At 46.8% G+C, this 24882-nt stretch overlaps 1 protein-coding gene across 2 annotated transcripts in view; it reads right to left on the reverse strand.

Moving 5' to 3' along the window:
- The window catches only part of LOC126418925 (uncharacterized), a 119795-nt gene that overhangs the window by 16950 nt on the left and 77963 nt on the right, over positions 1-24882 (reverse strand). The window contains exon 6 of one of the 2 annotated variants that reach the window (XM_050085951.1): positions 3884-4036. The exons of the other annotated variant lie outside the window; for it this stretch is intronic. Coding sequence (XP_049941908.1) covers positions 3884-4036 — 153 coding nt within the window. The remainder of the gene's footprint in view (positions 1-3883; positions 4037-24882) is intronic. 2 annotated transcript variants of the gene reach the window in all.

Raw genomic sequence — 24882 nt, forward strand, 5'->3', positions numbered from 1 at the left:
TACCAACATACACTAATAAGCCAAAACATTACGACCACCTGTTTAATACCTTGTTTGTCCGTCTTTGGAATGAAATACGTCACTGATTATGCGTATCAGGGATCTGACAGTTTGTTGGTAGGTTTATGAAGATATGTGATACTAGCTGTCTACGTAAAGGTCATGTATTCCCGTAAATAATGGGCCGTTGATTTGCGTACGCGGTGATGGTGCTCCATAGCGACCCATAAATTTTCCATAGGATTTATATCAGGAGAATTTCATAGCCGAGACATCAACGTGAGTTCACTATAACGCTCCTGAAACGAATCCAGCACGGTTCTGGCAACGAAACGCAGAGAGTTATACTGCTGAAAGCTGGCATCGTCGTCAGGAAATACAACAAGCGTGAAAGGCTGCAGATGTTTCGCAGCTTTCAGCGTGTCTTCGATTACTATCACAGGTCCCATGTAACCGCAGGAGATTGTCTCCCACAGCATAATACTGCTCCTACCAGTCTGCGTCCGTGGCGTGCCGTACGTTTCGAGCCGCCTCTCACCAAATAACAGCGTTTGTGGAGACGACCATCGACCTAGTGTAGCAAAAACGTGATTCACCCGAAGAGCCGATATGTTTTCGTTGTTACACGGTCGACTCCCGAGGGCCCCCTTGTCGTTGGGTCAACATGTGAACACATAGAGACGGTCTGCTGTAGAGCTTCATGTCCGACAAAGTACAGAACACTTGTGCGTGCACGAGCACTGTGCTCTTTCGGCAGAGACGTCACAGATGACCATCGCTCCTACTTTACAGAGCAGACAAGCCTCCGAAACCCCCGTTCTGTGAAGAGTGGTGGACGTCCAGCAGATTAGCGCCTAATCGTAGTTTTTCTGTAGACGCTCGCGACAGTAGAAAGTGAACATTCGATCAAGTTCGCTATTTCTGTGATACACTTTCATAGGCTCTGCATAATAATAATCTGCCCTTTGTCAAAATGGCTTATCTCAATGGATTTCCCCATGTGCTGCCTATATCTTCGCTAGAATGATCCCCCGTCCGTGTATGCTCTGCTTACATGCTTTTGATACTCCAGCCACGTGCCCACAACGCCACAAGGTAGCATCCAACGTAGCAGTAGGTACTGGTCACACTGTTTTCGCATATCAGCGTATATTGTGCTACATGGCCACAAGACCTATGTGATAGAGTGGTGTCGGGCCTCGTTGGTTGTGAATAGAGGCATCGGGATGTACAGCATGGAGTTGTCCACGTCTCGAGTATAGTTCTGTGATACTCCACACCAAGCAGCCTGCAACTAAGCGCGCAAATCCTACAGACTGATGGTTGGAGGTGAAGGGCTGATAACTTGCTCCATAGCATCTCACACATCTCGATCAAGGAGAGATTGGGGACGCTTCTCGTCATGGCCTCCGGAATTTGTGAAGCAACTACACTCCTGGAAATGGAAAAAAGAACACATTGACACCGGTGTGTCAGACCCACCATACTTGCTCCGGACACTGCGAGAGGGCTGTAAAGGCAATGATCACACGCACGGCACAGCGGACACACCAGGAACCGCGGTGTTGGCCGTCGAATGGCGCTAGCTGCGCAGCATTTGTGCACCGCCGCCGTCAGTGTCAGCCAGTTTGCCGTGGCATACGGAGCTCCATCGCAGTCTTTAACACTGGTAGCATGCCGCGACAGCGTGGACGTGAACCGTATGTGCAGTTGACAGACTTTGAGCAAGGGCGTATAGTGGGCAAGCGGGAGGCCGGGTGGACGTACCGCCGAATTGCTCAACACGTGGGGCGTGAGGTCTCCACAGTACATCGATGTTGTCGCCAGTGGTCGGCGGAAGGTGCACGTGCCCGTCGACCTGTGACCGGACCGCAGCGATGCACGGATGCACGCCAAGACCGTAGGATCCTACGCAGTGCCGTAGGGGACCGCACCGCCACTTCCCAGCAAATTAGGGACACTGTTGCTCCTGGGGTATCGGCGAGGACCATTCGCAACCGTCTCCATGAAGCTGGGCTACGGTCCCGCACACCGTTAGGCCGTCTTCCGCTCACGCCCCAACATCGTGAAGCCCGCCTCCAGTGGTGTCGCGACAGGCGTGAATGGAGGGACGAATGGAGACGTGTCGTCTTCAGCGATGAGAGTCGCTTCTGCCTTGGTGCCAATGATGGTCGTATGCGTGTTTGGCGCCGTGCAGGTGAGCGCCACAATCAGGACTGCATACGACCGAGGCACACAGGGCCAACACCCGGCATCATGGTGTGGGGAGCGATCTCCTACACTGGCCGTACACCACTGGTGATCGTCGAGGGGACACTGAATAGTGCACGGTACATCCAAACCGTCATCGAACCCATCGTTCTACCATTCCTAGACCGGCAAGGGAACTTGCTGTTCCAACAGGACAATGCACGTCCGCATGTATCCCGTGCCACCCAACGTGCTCTAGAAGGTGTAAGTCAACTACCCTGGCCAGCAAGATCTCCGGATCTGTCCCCCATTGAGCATGTTTGGGACTGGATGAAGCGTCGTCTCACGCCGTCTGCACGTCCAGCACGAACGCTGGTCCAACTGAGGCGCCAGGTGGAAATGGCATGGCAAGCCGTTCCACAGGACTACATCCAGCATCTCTACGATCGTCTCCATGGGAGAATAGCAGCCTGCATTGCTGCGAAAGGTGGATATACACTGTACTAGTGCCGACATTGTGCATGCTCTGTTGCCTGTGTCTATGTGCCTGTGGTTCTGTCAGTGTGATCATGTGATGTATCTGACCCCAGGAATGTGTCAATAAAGTTTCCCCTTCCTGGGACAATGAATTCACGGTGTTCTTATTTCAATTTCCAGGAGTGTATTTCAGCATTAATGGTCCGTTGTCCCTTCTCACCTGTAAAGGCGTTGACTGTCTGATCAAAAATATCCGGACACTTACAGTATTAGTGCACATTAACACGGGGTGTACCCACTAATCGCTTTTATCACTGCTCCAACTCTGCCCGGAACAGCGGACAGTTCATGAGGTCTGAACTGTGGTTGGTTACTGCTTGTCCTTTCCACTTCACCGTCACATCATCTGCAGTCGACTTGCGCAGCTTTGAAAGAGTTGAAAAGTGCCTGCTGGATCTGTCACTGACGTGACCTCCAGTGGCGTCCCGACTCACTGACCCACTCTGCTGTCGCTGCTCCTCTGCTGACGAGACTCAGCACCCCCTACCTACGGGTCCGCCTCTCGCGACGTCTAGCGGCAAGTCCAGCGCTGCAGTGGGGTACCGGATACTTTACATTAGATAGTGTACATTAAAATACGTCTATTGCACTCAAAAGTAACGTTAATATCAGTATTTATCACGAGAAGATTAAAACTGTGACTTTCTGATAGAGTATAACTTTGAGCAAGATCAGGACTCGAACGCGGAATCCTGCCGTTTTCGGGGTCGTTGGTGTTACTGATCGAGCCCTGCAAGCAGAATTCACGTCACAGCCCCGTACATTCGCTTCTGCTCGTGCCTGTGTCTGACTTTTCAAGAGCAGAAGCTCTCCCATATAACTTACCGGAATAGCGCTCCTGGAAGAAAAGATACTACGAAAAAGTGGCTCAGCCTCACCCCACCTAGTGACTTGTGACTGCAATGCGGTGTCCGATGTTTTAATTAAAACTGCCGGGCAGATTAAAATTGGGTGCCGGGCAGGGACTCGAACCCGGATACCTCAGTCCTTTCTTCACATTAGCGTTGGTTTAGCAGAACCATCAGTTGTCGATTATCTCTTAGGACTTCTAGATAGTATCAGAAAAAATCATTAAACACACGAGAAAGCTCCATAGACCCCGTTACGTAGAAAGTAATAATTCTCAGTGTTATTGAGATGTAATGTTCCTACTTACAGCGAATAGCTCTTGCATCTGGCAACTGGATAAGTTTCCTCGTAGCACTGGGGTCGCAGGATGCTGAAGTAGATGACGCCCACCTTGAGGGACACTAGCGTGTTGGCATCTTTCAGGCAGCGGTAGAATTCGCGGTCGCACTCACAATGGGATCTGAAAGAGAGATAAAGCAGAAAGAAGAAGAGCTGAACGAATTCCTTATCAGGGATATACAGTGTGATTATAATTAAAGTTAAACTTTCAAAACGCTGTAGAAATAACACCACTATCGGAGAAGGGGGAACACGTATAGCAGAAGAAAAAAATAGTGTGAGAATTGATTAGATCCCGCTGTATGTGTCATAATATGTAAAAGAAAACACCTGTCATGCGCACGACCCACTGGGTTGATATAAACACGCCGGGTACACGGCTTTTCCTCCCTTCGCGTCTGCGACGTTCGCCATGATTGTCTTAATGCAAGATCTCGCTGTGCTTGTAAAGCTGTATTACAAGAATGATGACTGTGCACACGTCGCTCTACAGAGGTACCGGACACTGAAGGGTTTGAAAAAAGGTGTTGGTCCGATGACTGCCGTGGGTCTGCAGAAAATGATTCGGAATTCGAAAAGACTGGTTCTATTGGTGTGCAGCCTGGTAGAGGGAGGAAACGAATTGATTCGACGTCAGTGAAAACAGTTGCCACAGCAATGTAGGAGAAAACGAGTGGTGGTGTGCAAACGTGTAGTGCATGGAGAATTGCCCGAACATTGGACATATCCGTGAGCACGGAGCGTAAAGTCCTACGAAACATCCATCTTTGCTGTCCATTCAAGATTACCCATGTGCAAGAGTTGCTTCCTGTTGGCCTGTCAGCGAGAGAGACCGTTCCTTTAGAATTTCTTTCTCGCATGAAAGTGGAAAAAGATTGGCCGTGGAAGATTTTGTGGACAGACAAAGCGCACTTCCATCTGACAGGATATGTCAATACACAGAATTGTCGAATACAGGCAACTGAAAATCCACACGCAAATCAACCAGCACCACTTCATCCTGAAAAGGTCACTGTGTGGTGCGGGTTTACGGCATCATTTATCACAGGACCATATGTTTTCGAAGAGACAGGTGCTTCCAGTCCTGTTACCTGCACCGTCACTGGTAAGCGCTATGAGTGTCTTTTGCACAACCACGTCATTCCAGATCCCCAACACGGTGAATGTATGGATGGGGTCATTTTTATGCAAGATGGCGCACCTCCGCACATTGTAAATCCAGTCAAGCAGCTGCTGGAAGGCCATTTTGGAAATGCCAGAATTATCAGCCACCACTTCCCTACAGCTGGCCATCCCGATCACCTGGTCTTAATCCGTGTGACTTCTGGCTGTGGGGCTGTCTGATAAATGTTGAGTTCAGTTTTCTGATTTAGCTGCATCGAAGGCACGCATTGCTAACATGTTCTGAACGTGACCTCGGAAACACTTCGATCAGTTGTGGAACATGCTGTTTCTCGATTTCAACTTGTTGTACAAAACGATGGACAGCATATTGAGCGTGTCTTGCACCAGTCACACGGAAATTAATAATCCGATTTGATTTTGACTGATGCTTTTTCTGCGGTTTTTGGCCTCAGGACAATTAGAAACCGATTTTTTTCCATCCGATTTGATATGACCTTGCTGTGGTGGAAGGGCTTACGTAATTAACAGTATCACACCTGTAAACCCATGCACACTGGGTAGTACAGTTTGTTTAACGTCAAAAGTACATATTAGTCATTGTTGCATGATGCATTTGTCATTTGTAGTCGACCGCTGTTAAATTATGATGCTTACAGCGCCACCTACTGTTACATTTCGTAACTATTTTTGTTCTGCCGTTCGTTTCCCCCTTCTCCGATAATACGCCGTTGCAATTTGATTCCATTCTGACCAGTGGTGCTCTTTCCACATTGGTTTGAAGGTTTAATTGCGTATTTCTAGATACTGACAGGCGCTAATTAACGAATTTAGGATTCAGTATGGGTACATCTGTGGCCACCTTTGTGAATGGAACAGTTGTGTGTGACACTGGGGCGATATGGTTGCCTGTTATACTAGCTGTCTAAGTGACAGTTACGCTTCACCATTTCCGCTTGACAAACAGTCAACATGACAGACAACTCAAAGGAAGAGGCCGAAACTGAAATAAGCAACAAAACAGAGGACGTGACGTCAGCTTCATCAAATGGTTGAAATGGCTCTGAGCACTATGGGACTTAACATCTAAGGTCATTAGTCCCCTAGAACTTAGAACTACTTAAACCTAACTAACCTAAGGACATCACACACATCCATGCCCGAGACAGGATTCGAACCTGCGACCGTAGCGGTCGCGCGGTACCAGACTGAAGCGCCTAGAACCGTTCGGCCACTCCGGATGGCCAGCTTCATCGATCAAATTACCTGGTACATAATCCATAACAGATTATTTTATCTGGAGTCGTGTAAAACTTGTACAGTAGATATGGGCACATAGCGTAGTGACAACAAGAAACACCGGAGGTAACACGGCTCGAATCTTTCCGAGGTATCCCCTACCACCGTCAGAATTTTTGGTGGCGGGAACCTGCAACTCATTTCTAACGTTTCCTGTCACCTTTAAAGTTCCTTCAGATTCAACAGTTCAGCAACATTATTATTTAATATCCTCCGTTGTTATCAATTTAATTTTTTGTTGTAATTCATTATTACAAGGGTTGCCCATAAAGTAACGAATCGCAGTTTTTTTTTTTTTTTTCTCTCTCAGCCGAAAATATTGTCACGAATGCGGAACGTTAGGTATGTACTATATTAAGTCTCCTGAGTGAGAGTTTTAAAATGGCGTCTGTAGGTGAAGTACGAGTTTTAAAATGGCATCTGTAGGTGAAGTACGTTACAAGCAACGTGCCGTCATTGAATTTCCCACTGCAGGGAAAGAAACTGCCGTGAATTTTCACAACCGCTTGTGCAAAATCTATGGAGTGTCTGCTGTCGACAGAAGTACAGTTAATCACTGGGCACGGAGGGTCAGGTCATTAGACGGCGGTTCGGTGGAGTTCCACGATTTGCAGCGGTCGGAGAGACCATCCACGGCTGTCACACTTGACATGCTGCAACGAGCTGATGTCGTCATTCGCGAAGACAGACGCATTAAGACTCGGGAGTTGGCGCTGCATCTGCCAATCAGCAAAGTGAAGCACTGGCTCCGCGACCATGGCCAAGGCAGTAGAACAAGATGGAGATTACGTGCAAAAATAGCGTGTCTAGATATAACACCATTCTTTCGTGTGTGTAATTCCCATTACGTTCAATACAGAATTGTTGAAGAAAAAATGCGGTGCATTTCTGGGCAACCCTCATATTACTTCGACTTTGTACTGGAGAAAACAATATTTGCTTCGAATAAAGAACAGTTCATGTTATCACATGAAGAAATTGTACAATGTACGATCTGTCTCTAAAAACTAGGCAGCATGTCTAAATATGCAATAAATGAAATGAAAAAATATTGCACATTTTTGAGCCAATTTAGGGTCCGAATTAGTGGCGGAAATACCAAGTAAGATACCAGTAGAAAGAGACGAGATGGACGATAACCAGCTTGGCCCCATAATCTAGGTCCATAATCGAACACAGCCCCACAGGGCGCCGGCAATACCGACGCCACTCGAATCGCACACTGGCAGGCGCACGTGGCGTAGGCTACTCGTCAGGTGGCACTGTTAATCGGAATGACGTCGCGCCAGTCAATGAGCACACCACTGGTCTGCAAAAGGTAACGTTAAAAGATTTCCCATGCTGTACCACTGTCGAGTGACATAGCTTGCTGAAACGTGGACCATACACAGAAACGTCAAAGTGGTACAGTATAGTACACAAGGGAACTGAAAGAAGTACGCTTTGAAACGGAAAGAAATGGCACTTCTGTTCAGAGACAACAATCACAATGAATTCCCCGCAAAGTATGATGGTCTACTGAACATTACAGTTGCGAGACATGCTTTTAAACATGGTACACTTCGTGGTCAAAAGTATCCAGACACCCATAAAACATACTTTTTCATATTAGGTACTCTGCACTGCCACCTACTGACAGGCACTTCATATCAGTGACGTCAGTAGTCATCAGACATTGTAAGACAGCAGAACGGGCAGTTCCGCGGAACTCACGGGCTTCGAACGTCGTCAAGTGATTGGGTATCACTTGTATCATACGTCTGTACGCGAGATTTCCATACTCCTAAAAATCCCTAGGTCCCTTGTTTCCGATGTGATGGTGAAGTGGAAATGTGAAGGGACACGTACAGCACAGAAGCGTACATGCTGACGTCGTCTGTTGACTGACAGCGACCGCCGACAGTTCAAGAGGATGGTGTGTAATAGGTAGACATCTATCCAGACCATTACAAACTGCATCAGGATCCACTTCAAGTACTATGACAGTTAGGCGGGAGGTGAGAAAACTTGGATTTCATGGTCGTAAGCCCCACATCACGCCGGTGAATGCCAAACGACGCCTCGCTTCCTCTAAGGAGCGTAAACATTGGACGATTGAACAGTGGAAAAACTTTGTGTGGAGTGACGAATCATGATACATAGTGTGGCGACCCGATGACATGGTATGGGTATGGCGAATGCCCAGTGAACGTCATCTGCCAGCGTGTGTAGTGCCAACAGGTAAATTCGGAGGTGGTGGTGTTAAGGTGTGGTTGTGTTTTACATTATAGTGGCTTGCACCCCTTGTTCTTTTGCGTAGCACTATCACAGCACAGGCCTACATTGATGTTTTAAGCACCTTCTTACTTCCCACTGTTGTTGAACAATTGCTTCTTTCAACACGATCGAGCACCTGTTCATAATGCACGCCTGTGGCGGAGTGGTTACACGACAATAACATCACTGTAATGGACTGGCCAGCGCAGAGTCCTGACCTGAATCCTACAGAACACCTTTGGCATGTTTTGGGACGCCGACTGCATGCCAGGCTTCACCGACCAACATCGATACCGCTCCTCAGTGCAGCCTTCGGTTAAGAATGGGCTGCCATTCTCCAAGAAACATTTCAGCACCTGATGGAACGTATGCCTGCGAGAGCGGAAGCTGTCATCAAGGCTAAGGGTGAGCCAACACTATACTGAATTCCAGCATTATCGATGGAGGGCACCACGAACTGACAGTCAGTTTCAGCCACGTGTCCGTATGCTTTTGAGAACATAGTGCCTGTAGTCCTCATACACGGCAATGCACAGTGTGCAGCGTGCTCCCACGGTGGTTATGAGGTTAGTAAGGATTTACTGTGGTAATGTGTTCCATTACTCCACCAGCGCAGTTGACAACTGATGGATGGTCCTCTGTGAGTGGGATGGTCCACTGTGTGTGTTGTCATGCTGCAATGTGTCCCCCCATAGCATCCCACTTGTGTTCGATTGGATTTAAGTAGCAGGAATGGGTACACCAGTTCCTTCGCAGAATACCCTTTTGTTCCAAAAGCTCCTCCACCTGTGCTGTTCGATACGGTCATACAGTGTCATCCACAATAATGAAGTCAGGGCCGAATGAACCTTTGATAAGATGCACATGGGAAAGGAGTAGCCTACAGTGTCACAATGACGCTGACCGGTCAGGGCACCATGTTCAACCATTTGGAGGCAGTACACACATGCAATATTCTCCTTCCCCACACCACAACACCAGGACCACCAAAACATGATTGGTAGTGTTCCTGGTTGCGTGAGAGACTCGTATGGTGAGAGGAAGGAACATCTACCTGATACCTTCCTGAGAGACGATCTCGACTCCGTGCAGGTTAACAATGGAAGTGTAAACCAGATGTGATGAACTCAAAGAAACAATATTGGCAGCAATTGAGAGATTTGTACCAAATAAATTAACAAATGGCAGAGCTAGAATGAGACGATTTGAAACTTCCTGGCAGATTAAAACTGTGTGCCAGACCAAGACTTGAACTCGGGACCTTTGCCTTTCGTGGGCAGATTGAGATTCTGGAAACATCCCCCAGGCTGTGGCTAAGCCATGTCTCCACAGTATCCTTCCTTTCAGGAGTGCTAGTTCTGCAAGGTTCGCAGGAGAGCTTCTGTAAAGTTTGGAAGGTAGGAGACGAGGTACTGACAGATGTAAATCTGTAAGGACAGGGCGAGACTCGTGCTTGGATAGCACCTGCCCGCAAAAGGCATAGGTCCTCCTGAGTTGGAGTCTCGCTCTGGCACACAGTTTTAATCTGACAGGAAGTTTCAAATGGCAGAGCTGATTTTCCTTGGTACATGATGTGTCAGCACAGCATGGAATTCAACTTTTACACAACGACACAAGTTCAGCACAACAGGCTGTGGGGTGGTAGGTCTGGACCTAGTGACACATCAGTTGCACTGAACATTTATTTGGCACATTTAAACAAGAGAAATAACAATGAAATTTTTAAAATTACCATTTAGGTGAGAGCGAGTTACTTCAAAATTTAAACATTCATAAACATGGCACTTATGGCCTATTACATATTTAGTCAAATAAATTAAAAATTATTTACTCAAAAACTATGATCAACCTGAAGAACAATTTACCAAAATTTAATGAGGAAATGTAGTCTTTCTTTATTGTAGTGATTGGTATTAGCAAAAGTAATTCAGAGTACAGGCAACTACAAATCAGATACCATGGCACACAACCACGTTACTTAAATGACAATGTAGGATATAAAATTTCATGTGACCAAGCAACCTCATGGAATTCAACAAATGGGAGCAGCAACAGTTATGAACAGGCACGAAAAATCCCAGAACTAGAGGGTATCTACAACAGACTGACATCTGCCTTAAGTAACTAGAAACACAATAATTCACTACAGCACATCATCTGTAGATTTAACCAACCTATTAATGAACATCAGCTAAGCAGTACACATCTACTATCTTACGTGTGTAAGGCCAATTATACATTAAGCTGTGAGCGAACTAAATACATGGCCAGCCCGCACGTGCAGGAAGAGGGGGCGGAAAATACACAACATCACAAGCAGGGCGCAACTCAGGACCCCACACCCGCTACCAAGACAAACAGCACAAGTCCCGATAAAACGAAATCAAATGCAAGTAACTAGTGCACAGGTTAACAGTATATCGAGACTGCTCCCCCCCCCCCCCCCCCCCCCCACCCTCCGAGACAAAACACAAGAAGACTTACAGCAAATAGCCACACTTAAATTTGTAGTTAATTCAGAATTAATTGCCATATCCATATATTGTCATTCAAGGAAATCATGTACTTTCATTAACAGAATCAGTTTCATACTATTTAAATACACAACAACAACTGGCCTCTCAGTAACTCTTAAGAATTTATTAAACTACTCATCTAGAGTTAGACACATGTCTCTCAGACACCATCACTACAGATAGAAAAGTAACAGTAATGTTATTACAATTCGCAGCAAAATATATCCATGGAAATTTTACCCTTGTATATCTATAGCAATTGGCCAGCTTAACTCCATTGTGTGATATAAATACAATAACCAGGCACACTTAGACAAGGATAAGCCAAACTGTTTTCAATGGCGGTTAACATTGACAGTAGCAATCTACAGAATATATCAGCATTCCAGGCCCTAGTAAATGTTAATCATCACATCACATACAGCTCTCACTACAACCTTGGTACTAAGCAAGTTTAAATTTACACATTTGAGGAGAGACTCAGTACGAGTAGCAACGGCAAGCCAAGAAAATGAAGTCAACAGCACTGAACCAAGTAGTCTATTCTGGCCACAATTTACAGCACAAGCAACGCCCCCGCCCTCTTGCCTGTTCGCCAAAGCCAGCCGCCTCAGATCAGGTGCCAGGAGACAGGCAGGATGCGAAATACACTAACGGCTTCCCAGTAACGTGACTGCTTCCACGCCGGCGATATTTGCTACGGTACCGTCACCCGAATAAACAGCAACTTTTGATGTGCTCTTCCTGCTGTCTCGCACGGCGCCTGTACTCTCCGCCAGACTACCCAAACGACATTACTGCTAGGCGTCCCAAAGCAAAATACTCGCTCCTTGCCAGAGCTTACCCCTCGCTCCCCGATCCGCCCGGTATGTGGCGCCCCCGCTCGCTCTGTGCACACCACTGGAAAGATGACCCACACCGTGGCGGGAATATCACTGATGGAGCCACACGGCTCAGTACACTAAACGGGTCAGAACTCTGTTGCAGAAACAACGAAACAAACATTCCAATTTTAAACGGACGCAAAATCCACAAGATTGGCGATGTTTTACAGAAGCTCGAAATTTAGCGTGGACTTCAATGCGAGATGCTTATAATAGTTTCTACAACGAAACCTGGCATGAAATCCAAAGATATTCTGGTCGTATGTGAAGTATGTTAGAGGAAAGACACAATCAATGCCTTCTCTGCACGATAGCAATGGAGATACTATCGAAGACAGTGCTGCCAAAGCAGGGTTACTAAACACAGCCTTCCGAAATACTTTCACAAAAGAAGACGAAGTAAATATTCCAGAATTCGAATCAAGAACAGCTCCCAAAATGACTAACGCAGAAGTAAATATCCTCGAAGTACTGAAGCAACCTATTCACGTAATAAAAGCAAGCCTTCTGGTCCAGACTGGATACCAATTAGGTTCCTTTCGGTGTATGCCGATGCAATAGCTCCATACTTAACAATCTTATAGAACCGTTCGCGCGGTTAAGGATCCGTACACAAAGACTGGAATGTTGCACAGGCCACACCAATATTCAAGTAAGGTAGTAGGAGTAATCCGTTAAATTACAGGCCCATATTATTAACGTCGATATCCAGCAGGATTTTGGAACATATATCGTGTTCGAACATTATGAATTACCTCGAAGAAAATGGTCTATTGACACATAGTCAACACGGATTTAGAAAACATCGATCTTGTGAAACATAACTAGCTCTTTATTCGCACGAAGCGTTGAGTGTTATCGTCAAAGGATTTCAGATTGATTCCGTATCTCTGGATTTCCGGAAGGTTTTTGACACAGTGCCACACAAGTGGCTTGTAGTGAAATTGCGTGCTTATGGAATATCATATCAGTTATGCTGGCATTCCCCAAAGGTAGTGTTAGGGCCCTTTGCTGTTCCTTATCTATAGAAACGGTTTGGGAGACAATCTGAGCAGCCGCCTTCGGTTGTTTGCAGATGACGTTAAACTTCAGTTACACGATAAATTAGCCACATCTAAAGGCCATAAATACCTAGGAATTGCAGCTACGAACAACTTAAATTGGAAGGAATAGATAGAAAATACTGTGGTGAATGCTAACCAAAGACTGCGTTTTATTGGCCGGACACTTAGAAAATGTAACAGATCTACTATGGAGAATGCCTACACTACGTTTGTCCGTCCTCTATTAGAATACTGCTGCGCAGTGAGAAATACTTATCAGATAGGAATGACGAAGTACATCTAAAAAGTTCAAAGAAGGTTAGCACGTTTTGTATTATCGCGAAATAGGGGAGAGAGTTTCACTGTAAAGATACAGGATTTGGGGTGGGCGTCATTGAAGAAGGCGTTTTCCGTTGCGAAGGAATCTTCTCAAGAAATTCTAATCACAAACTTTCTCTTCCGAATGCAAAAATATTTTGTTGACACCTACCTATATGGGGAGAAACGATCACCATGATAAAATAAGGCAAAGAGCTCGTGCCGAAAGATATACACTCCTGGAAATGGAAAAAAGAACACATTGACACCGGTGTGTCAGACCCACCATACTTGCTCCGGACACTGCGAGAGGGCTGTACAAGCAATGATCACACGCACGACACAGCGGACACACCAGGAACCGCGGTCTTGGCCGTCGAATGGCGCTAGCTGCGCAGCATTTGTGCACCGCCGCCGTCAGTGTCAGCCAGTTTGCCGTGGCATACGGAGCTCCATCGCAGTCTTTAACACTGGTAGCATGCCGCGACAGCGTGGACGTGAACCGTATGTGCAGTTGACGGACTTTGAGCGAGGGCGTATAGTGGGCATGCGGGAGGCCGGGTGGACGTACCGCCGAATTGCTCAACACGTGGGGCGTGAGGTCTCCACAGTACATCGATGTTGTCGCCAGTGGTCGGCGGAAGGTGCACGTGCCCGTCGACCTGGGACCGGACCGCAGCGATGCACGGATGCACGCCAAGACCGTAGGATCCTACGCAGTGCCGTAGGAGACCGCACCGCCCCTTCCCAGCAAATTAGGGACACTGTTGCTCCTGGGGTATCGGCGAGGACCATTCGCAACCGTCTCCATGAAGCTGGGCTACGGTCCCGCACACCGTTAGGCCGTCTTCCGCTCACGCCCCAACATCGTGCAGCCCGCCTCCAGTGGTGTCGCGACAGGCGTGAATGGAGGGACGAATGGAGACGTGTCGTCTTCAGCGATGAGAGTCGCTTCTGCCTTGGTGCCAATGATGGTCGTATGCGTGTTTGGCGCCGTGCAGGTGAGCGCCACAATCAGGACTGCATACGACCGAGGCACACAGGGCCAACACCCGGCATCATGGTGTGGGGAGCGATCTCCTACACTGGCCGTACACCACTGGTGATCGTCGAGGGGACACTGAATAGTGCACGGTACATCCAAACCGTCATCGAACCCATCGTTCTACCATTCCTAGACCGGCAAGGGAACTTGCTGTTCCAACAGGACAATGCACGTCTGCATGTATCCCGTGCCACCCAACGTGCTCTAGAAGGTGTAAGTCAACTACCCTGGCCAGCAAGATCTCCGGATCTGTCCCCCATTGAGCATGTTTGGGACTGGATGAAGCGTCGTCTCACGCGGTCTGCACGTCCAGCACGAACGCTGGTCCAACTGAGGCGCCAGGTGGAAATGGCGTGGCAAGCCGTTCCACAGGACTACATCCAGCATCTCTACGATCGTCTCCAATGGAGAATAGCAGCCTGCATTGCTGCGAAAGGTGGATATACACTGTACCAGTGCCGACATTGTGCATGCTCTGTTGCCTGTGTCTATGTGCCTGTGGTTCTGTCAGTGTGATCATGTGATGTATCTGACCCCAGGAATGTGTCAATAAAGTTTCCCCTTCCTGGGACAATGAATTCACGGTGTTCTTATTTCAATTTCCAGGAGTGTAGGTGTTCGTTCTTTCCGAGCGCTATACGAGATTAGAATAATAGAGAATTGTGAAGGTGGTTCGGTTACCTCTCTGGCAGGCACTTAAATGCGATTTGCAGAGTATCCACGTAGATGTAGAGATAGATTTACTGGTCAACGTTATCGTGACACTATTTTCCTTCACCGTGTGGATCTTTTCAGGGGTGCGTTCGACCCTGTCTTCATTTTTATGGATAACATTCCGCGACCAAATCGGACTGCGTATCTTGAGGCGCTCTTGGAACGATAGAATATTCGGCGAATGGTCTGGCCCGCTCGTTCCTCCGACTTACATCCCATAGAGCACATGCAGGATGCGTTGGGCAGCACGTCCACAGGCGCCGGCAACCATCTGGCGGTTGGAACTTCCTGGCAGATTAAAACTGTGTGCCAGACCGAGACTCGAACTCGGGACCTTTGCCTTTCTCGGGAAAGTGCTCTACCACGTGCTTCGGTAGCTCAGATGGTATAGCACTTGCCCTCGAAAGGCAAAGGTCCCCAGTTCGAGTCTCGGTCTGGCACACAGCTTTAATATGCCAGGAAGTTTCATATCAGCGCACACTCCGCTGCAGAGTGAAAATGTCATTCGGGAATCATCTGGCAGTTGTCACCAGCTCCTGTGGAGGTCCGCAGCCCCACCACAAGAACTCCTTAACAACCTAAGGCTATGCGCAAATTGAGAGGCGTATAGCACGTGTGACGTGACACGACACTACAGCGCGACACGCAGGTGCCGCACGAGTCGCGCGGGTGCAGCGCATATGGCGAGGCGTACACCCTACTTCACACGCGCCGACTGGCGACGCTCTGCGCTGACAGAACCGAAGCGCGGGCAACCTGTTATCTTCCTCAAACGATTTTACAGAAACTATTCACTGAAAATATTTTATTTTTGCCTTACTTGTAGCGTTATATGTCAGCTTCGTGGCGAAATGCCCATCGTCTCGCTAATGACCGTTCTTATAGTGATGTACACAGTTTAGTAAGATACTACGCAAAACTCAAAAAAGTTTGCAACGAAAATTAGGGGTCGCTATGATTTTGCGTTTGGTGCGTATTACACCATTTGTTGCTGCGTATGAAATTAAGCTAACATGTTGAATTTTCTTTTAGACTTGGGAGGAGGTCTCTTATCTGCCTCCGATCTCGAGAAAATTGATCGTATGTAGCGCGCTCACTTCCGATCTCACGTCCTCCAGAATGAAATACTCACAACATCTCTCATATCTCCTAAACCTCTCAAGGCATCGAAACGAAAGTTTGGCGAATGATAGCACAGAAGGAGGAGTGTGTTTTGACGATTCCTAAACACACGGAACTTTCTCATCTATGGTGATGTATCAGTATTTATATTTCCCTTTTTATTTATTTCACTCCAGTGACTGTAATTTTTAAGAGTTATCGATACCTAGCGAAACAAGAGCTTTCTAGTATGAAAATAAACATGAAATTTCTTCTTTTATGTTGCTGCAAACCGACACTATGAGGTAATTCGTAAGCTATTGAGCTCTGTGATTGCCAATTACCTGTTTAATGAGGCAATCCGTTTCGGGATTCTGTCGCAATAGCTACTGTGAGGTCAGTTTGGCAAATTACACTGTGACAAAGCAAGTACAATTAAACCAGTCACCAAGAGAAATGTGGCCGTTGCTCACAAACGGTGATGCTTCTTCGAATCAGAAAAGGTCAGCAACTCACACAAAAATAGATTGCCAAGTCTGTTGGAATTTTCGTGGAATTCCCGTAACCCATCGTATTTTTAACACTTAGCGACTGGAATGGAAACTTACCAAACGATTTTACTCCTCCTCTTGATCTGAGCTGTATTAAAATAATGACGAGCGTCCTTCAGGCGGAATGATAGGCACATGCCACATACTGATTACTCACCTACGGCTTGCCAAACTTACAATGTGTGATCGCGAATAAAATAGTTGTTATTGAGAAAAATAAACGATTGATATGTCGCACAGCACAATGGTCAGTGTATCGTCAGAAGCGGAGGATAATACGCACGACAGGAATGCACAAGCTAGCTATGTGTGCCTTGTGAGTTGGAGATCGAAAAACATTGCCATGAAAGTAGATCTGCCTTTGTCAGCAGTACATTTCAACAAATTAAATATATCTAATCATAAGACTCTTTTAGGATATTCCTACTTTCGTAATAATACCGACCATTTTCTTCATTTCTGTAGCCACGAAGCTGACATATAACGCTACAAGTAAGGCAAAAATAAAATATTTTCAGTGAATAGTTTCTGTAAAATCGTTTGAGGAAGATAACAGGTTGCCCGCGCTTCGGTTCTGTCAGCGCAGAGCGTCGCCAGTCGGCGCGTGCGAAGTATGGTGTACGCGTCGCAATATGCGCTGCACCCGCGCGACTCGTGCGGCACGTGCGTGTCGCGCTGTAGTGTTGTGTCACGTCACACGTGCTATACGCCTCTCAATTTGCGCATAGCCTAATGTCCAGTATGATAACACGTTGCAGAGCATGCGGTGCCGTCCGTGGCGATCAGACAGCCTGTTAAGAAACCTACCTCGCCTTTCGTAACGTCCTGGGGAGCATGAGAAGTCGCGGTGACTTGAGTGTAATTATTGTCTTTGACTAAAAGTGTCATTTCTGATCGTCTCATTGCGCATTTTTCTCCGTTACTGCTTCAGTACTTCACTCCATGTACTGTCATACATCATACATTATGCGAATGTCACTTCCGTCCGTAAATACCCAATAGTTGCTGATGTAACAACAGTGATACAACCCTCAACAAAGGAAGATCTGCTGATAACAACTGGGAGAAGTATTCTACCCGAATTAAAATAACGTTGTGATCGACGTCACAGCGTGCCGAGCGCGAGGGACCAATCACCAGCCAATCGTAGTTCATTACGATATTTACGATATTTCAGTGCCTGTGTTATTCCGAATTACGATGTAATGTTCCTTTGGACATGCACACATGTCCGAAGGGACAGGCGCTGCGGCTACTACAGCCGCCATGAAATACATGAACTGTATTTGCAGTTCCGATTATGGATTCTCTGGATTCTCATCAGCTGTATAATGGAATGACAATGAAAATTTGTGCCGAACCGGGATTTCCCACTTATCGCGAGCGGTTGCCTCACCATTTGGCTATCCGAGCGCGACTGATGCCGAGAGCCATACTTCCATTCGCCGTGAACCAAGTGTCTGCAACCTGTACTCGCACATACCGTACGTGTATTCCCGTACAACGGAGACATTTTACTTTGATGTCGCTTGTCCGGTGTCGACGGATAAACGTGCAGTGCCTCTGTTATTCCGAACTAGGATGCAATATTAATTTGTACATGCATGCATGCCGCGATAAGTGAAAAATCCGAGGCCCAGACGGGCACAAATTTTCACAGTCGTCATTCCGTTATACAGATGCTGGCAGTTCATATTCGCAACTGCGAATACGTTTCGTGATAATTGTACTAGTTTGGTTTCGATCGCCACGTACTTACAGTGTTTCCTGTTTTGTAGGTGTTGTGTTGGCAGAAGAGCCAACACCGTGTTACTAGTGGAGGCCGAAATGCTCGCGTTTTAGCTCACGCAGGCTGGCGTGAGGAGGGAAGGACTATACTGACGTGAGGTCTGGAACATAACAAGGAATTAGAATACAGAAAGCGGACGTAATTAGTTTGATACTTAACTTTAATCCATTAATGATGAACGGTACATGATTCACAATATTATCTGTTCAGATTATAGTAACTGAATATGGCGCATTGCTAAGTCGTAGCAAATGATGTAGCTGAAGGCTATGCTAAACTGTCGTCTCTGCAAGTGAGAACGTATGTAGACAGTGAACCATCTCTAGCAAAGTCGGCTGTACAACTGGGTCGAGTGTTAGGAAGTCTCTCTAGACTAGACCTGCCGTGTGGCGGCGCTCGGTCTGCAATCACCGATAGTGGCCACACGCGGGTCCGACGTATACTACCGGACCGCGGCCGATTTAAAGGCTGCCACCTAGCAAGTGAGGTGTCTGGCGGTGACACCACAGTGGGCACGTGCAGAGCCTTGTCGAGCACGACTGCAGCGGGGACCCTCCAACCTCTGTACGTGGCTGTGGTTTGTCTGAGCCAGGACGAATAAACTTCGCGAAGATTAACGGAAGTTGCCGAAGTTGACCGATGCTGCTTCACCTAATGATGCAGTCCAGTGTGAGCGGTCTCTATGGCCATGCAGTTTTCAATTAACCAATACAGTTCGCCTTTCCTCTCTGCTTCAGTGCAGTTAAATTTATCAGAGGTTAAAAGCCTTATCAGTTAATTTTCTCGATTTAGTCACGGTAGGCTACGGTGCAGCTTCACTGAAGTTTTTTGTTGATTGTAAGCAATTATAATCAGGCGTCATCTTACTCACCGGAAATCTTTTTCATTTGTCTTGCCCAAAGTTCGAGAGGCGTTTGAAAAGTCCGTGCAAAAATAAAAACTACTTACGTGTTTGGGGTAAACTTTTTTTATTTTTCGACAGTCTCCTTTTAGACTTATACACTTTGTCCAACGCTGTTCTAATTTCTTGATCCCTTCCGAATAATAGGAATTGTCCAAGTCTGCAAAATAGCTATTAGTTGCTGCAATCATCTCCTCGTTTGAATAAAATGTTTGTCCCGCCAGCCATTTCTTCAAATTGGGGAACAAACAGTAGTCCTAGGAAGCCAAGTCTGGAGAACAGGGGGGATGTGAAACGAGTTGGAATTCCATTTTCATTAATTTTGCGACCACAATTGTGTGCTGTTGAATTGTCGTGATGCAAAAGCACTTTTGCGATCCAATCGCCGGCGTTTTTCTTGCAGCTCGGTTTTCAAACGGTCCAATAACGATGACTAATATGCAAGTGTAATAGTTTTACCCTTTTCCTGATAGTCCATGAGGATTACCCCTTGCGAATCCCAAAACACAGTCGCCGTAACCTCTCCGGCCGAAGGAATGGTCTTCGCCTTTTTTGGTGCAGATTCTCCCTTGGTAACCCATTTTTTAGATTCTTGTTTGGTCTCAGGAGTATAGTAATGTATCCGTCTTTCATCCACAGTGACGAAACGACGCTTAAAGTACTGCGGATCATCCTTGCAACACTTCACACTATTCCGTTTTTGGTCTAGCGTGAGCAATCGCGGAATCCATCTTGCGGATAGCTTTCTCATATACAAATGTTTATGCAAAATATTATGTACCAATTCATTCGAGATGCCCACAGCACTAGCAATCTCACGCACCTTAACTCTTCTGTCATCCTTCACCATATCATGAATTTTATCAATGATTTATGGAGTCGCAACCTCCACAGGGTGTCCAGAACGTTCAGCATCACTTGTACCCATATGGCCACTCCGAAAATTTTGAAACCACTTATAAACTGTTCTAATTGAAGGTGCAGAGTCACCGAACTTTTTATCAAGCTTCTCTTTAGTCTCTGGAGGCGTTTTGCCTTTCATAAGTAATGTTTAATCACCACACGAAATTCCTTTTCGTTCATTTTTTCACAATCATTCGACTTCCTTGATTCACACGAATGCCAAACACAAAGACATAGACCTATATGGCTGAAACTTGGTGTGCGTTTTTTCCAAAGATGCTACTAACTAAACATGACCTCGATACGCGGCGGTGGTGCCATCTCTCGGACTTTGCACGGACTTTTCAAACGCCCCTTGTATTCCTTACTTCAGTTGCACAATGAATACCATCTATACTTCATAATTTTAGTCTCGCAAATTTAAAGTACGACAGATAAATGAACCACGTACAGTATTCTATTATCGCTATAATTTCTCGTTACTCACACTAGGAAGAAAAAACGACGCTCCACGAAGAAATTACCCGTATGGGACGGTGATACGTAGACCTGATGTACATTTACAGACAAACAAATTATTACAACTTCAGAAAAATCGGATGATTTATTCAAGAGAAACTGCTTCACAAACTGAATATGCCAGTAACGCGTTGGTCCACATCTGGTCCTTATGTAACCGGTTATTCGACTTGGCATCCACTGGTAGAGTTGTCCGATACGCTCCTGTAGGATATCGTGCCAAATTATGTCTAACCGCGCGTTAAGTCGTAAAAAACCGAGAGATGGTTGGAGGGAGCTCCCCATAATCCTCCAAGCGTTCTCAGTTGGGGAGACATGCGATAACCTTGCTGGCTAAAGTAGGGTTTGGCGAGCACGAAGACAGGCAGCAGAAACTCTCGGCGCGTGCGCTCGCGCATTGTCTTGCTGAAATGCAAGAACAGGATGGCTTTCCATGAAAGGCAAGAAAACGAGGCTTAGAACATCGTCGACATACCACTGTGCTGTAAGGTCGCCGCGGATAACAACCAAAGGATCCCCGGTATGAAAAGAAACGGCATCTCAGAATGTCACTGTTGGTTGTCGGGCGGTATGGCAGAGGACAGTGAGGTTGGCTTCCCACTGCTCTCTGGGGCGTCTCCAGCCACGTCTTCTCTGCTCAACAGGCATCGATTCGAAGCGCCATTCATAGCTGAAGACAGCTGTATCCCAGTCAATGAGATCCCGTGTCAAGGAGGTGTCTGGAGACGCTTCCGGACGGCGATGGGATGCCAGCTTAACTGTCGCCTGCCGTACGGCCCGACAGTAGGCAGTCACGGTCTGGGGTGTCATTTCATTTCGCACAGGACAGCCGTACGTAGACGATATTCTACGCACAGTTTGTTGCGCTTACATTTCAGCAAGATAATGCCCGAACGCACACTGCGAGAGTTCCTACTGCCTGTCTTTACGCTTGCCAAACCCTACCTTGGCCACGAATGTCTCCCCAACTGAAAACGTTTGGAACTGTTCAGAACTGCTACAAATTCGTCGGGCAATGGACCGCGCCGCTCGAACTATCAACACAACTGGCACTGCTAAGAGTATCCTACGACTTCCACATCGCTGTCAACGGGTTATAAACAATGCCGCTGACTACTTTGAAGGTAAAAAAAACAAACTTTGAAACACCTATCTATTTTGTACGAGCTGTAAATAAATAGTTGCCACTATTAAAGTTCCAACCCTCGTAATCTTTGTAATCTCATCGCAGTCTTTTTCTAAAAGTTACCATTCGCAATAAAGAGACACATTCGCTCTAAACCGGTAATGGGACATTAATAACAAACAGTTCCTGATTTTCTTAGGGTATAGTTCCTTAAAACGGCGACCACATGGTTAGACAGCCATAAATCTGACGCCACATCACACGCAGCTTTCGCCTCCACAAATTTTAACTTTCCATTTACGACCGTCTTATCCAGTTAACTCACACGCTAAAATACCTCGAGCCATCTAGTCAGCAGAAAGCCCATAACAGACTAAAATTACTAAAACAATAACCGGCCGAACATGGGGATTGCACTCTTTCCATAACCATCTACATCTATAAATCGCTGATCTGACCAATCATCTGCTATGAAAATGTGGCCTGGACTTTCACTCCTTCCCCCCCCCCCCCCCCCCATTTTTCACGCCATACAGATCCTCGAAGGTCACATGCTCCTCCAAGCCTTTCGGAACCGCTTACCCTCCTACTCGAGCATTCTCCACCAACTTATAAAATTCCTCACTCTGCTCTTCCATCTCGAACACAACGGTATAACCTACGTCACCTCACCTGTAAACTCGAAACTCTACCCGCCCTTTAGCCCCCCCCCCCCCTCTGCTCACAAATCATTGTGCCGCGATACCACCAAAGTCACCCGGCACCCCCAACACTACACATCCACACCATCCAAGTCCTCTCCGAACGAAACTTTGATCGCGTTCACTTATCCGATCGTGATTAAAAAAAAATGGTTCAAATGGCTCTGAGCACTATGGGACTCAACTGCTGTGGTCATCAGTCCCCTAGAACTTAGAACTACTTAAACCTAACTAACCTAAGGACATCACACACATCCATGCCCGAGGCAGGATTCGAACCTGCGACCGGAGATCGTGATTCATCCTGGCATATATCAGTCCTGCCAGATCTAGGAGATCCCTGTCACACTCGCTTCCCTTCCACTCCTCTCATTTCCTACATCTCAGTTCGGAGTCGCATCCCTCACCATTCTTCCCCAGTCCATCTTCCAGACATCCATCCCGACAAACACCCTCCTACGCATTACCCTTTAATGCTACATTCCCGAGTTACCCCTGTCCAAGGCAGTCTACATTCGTTCATCAACTTCATTCATGTATGTATCTATTTTAGTCAGTCAGCCCACGTATACAGCTCGTGGTCTAGTGGCTAGCGTTGCTGCCTCTAGATCACGGGGTCCCAGGTTCAATTCCCGGCCTGGTTGGGAAGTTTCTCTGCTTGGGGACTGGATGTTGGTGTTGTCCTCATCATTTCATCATCATACATCGATTGGATCGCGAAAAATTGGGATTGTGTACAGGTGCTGAAGTCGACGCAATTGAGCCCCCCACAAACCAAACATCATCAACATTAGTCAGCCCATCGGTGTCCTCAGCTCGTAGTCTTGCGATAGCGTTCTCGCTTCCCGCGCACGAGTTACCGGGTTCGATTCCCGGCGGGGCCAGGGATTTTCTCTGCCTCGTGATGACTGGGTGTAGTGTGTCTTTCATCATCATTTCATCACCATCGACATGCAAGTGGCCGAAGTGGCGTCAACTCGAAAGACTTGCTCCAGGCGAACGGTCTACCCGACGGGAGGCCCTAGCCACACGGTATTTCCATTTTTTTTTTAGCCCATCGGTCTTTTACGTTTCACCTAATGCTACCTGAAAAGCGTCAAAGCTTTTCATGTTCATAATTAAAGGAGATAATTGCTTTTAAAATCAGTAATTAGTTTATTGCAATATATGAAGTGTGATGGAGGTGAATTACTGTGTCATTAAGCATCGGTAAAGGGCTATCATTCTTCTCTTTGCAAACTTGGTACACTTTGTGCGTGGAAGGAATTCTTCTGATGCGTTCCTAGATGGGAAGCCCGGCGACCAGGTGGACACAGGTAGTGCGTCCACGGGCGAGCGGCGGTCACGCGCCTATGTTGGCACGCTTCACAGAAGGCAGGCCCCCAGACGATTAGCGACAGGGGAAGACGCTGCATATATCAACACACTGAGAAGGGAAGCCGTGGACATTCGCACGTGTGCCCGAGGCAGCGGAAACTACAAACTTAGAACGAAAAACAGTTTTGTTACGATTCTAGGTAACACGGAGAGAGCGGCGAGTTGAATAGCAACAGCACGACTTGCGTGTGCAAGCATCTCAAGTGGCCGAGGAAATTTTGGCCGTTTCCCTCGAGCAGAACACCTGGGAACGTGGCGGCAATACTCAAAGGGAGAAGTCTTGGTTTATTTGTATACTCTGTCTCACACAATCGCTCTCTTTTCCTCGCAGAATGCGACGGCAAGGAGGGAGGAAATTTTTAAAGGGACCTCTTCATTGGCAAGAATGTAATGTTCGCTTCGAAAAATAGTACGATCTACGTAATTTGCGGAAGGGCGGAGACAAGACGCTGGAGGGGAGCGGCTCTCTCTCTCTCCAGGTGCGAGGAGCGCACTAGTATTGGGCATTCCGAATATTGCTCACTCTTGACTGCTTCCGATAAGTCGCAAGGATTCTTTTACCGCTTGTCATGAGACAATGCACGTTGCATTTGTCGCAAACAGCGTAGAGAGCAAGGTTTGTTAGATCCAAGTAGGCGAGCTTCACTCACTGTGCGCGATATCAAGAGCTTAACTCAGGATCACATTTTGATTTACTACATTTCCGATGACGCCAGTACTGTTGGAACAGTTTTGAGATTTGTTTAATGCAGTTTCACGTAGATTTGCACTTGCAGATGGACGCATACCATCGTCCAGTGTT

This window comes from Schistocerca serialis, chromosome 9, assembly GCF_023864345.2.
Source record: "Schistocerca serialis cubense isolate TAMUIC-IGC-003099 chromosome 9, iqSchSeri2.2, whole genome shotgun sequence".
NCBI classification, from domain to species: Eukaryota; Metazoa; Arthropoda; class Insecta; order Orthoptera; family Acrididae; genus Schistocerca; species Schistocerca serialis.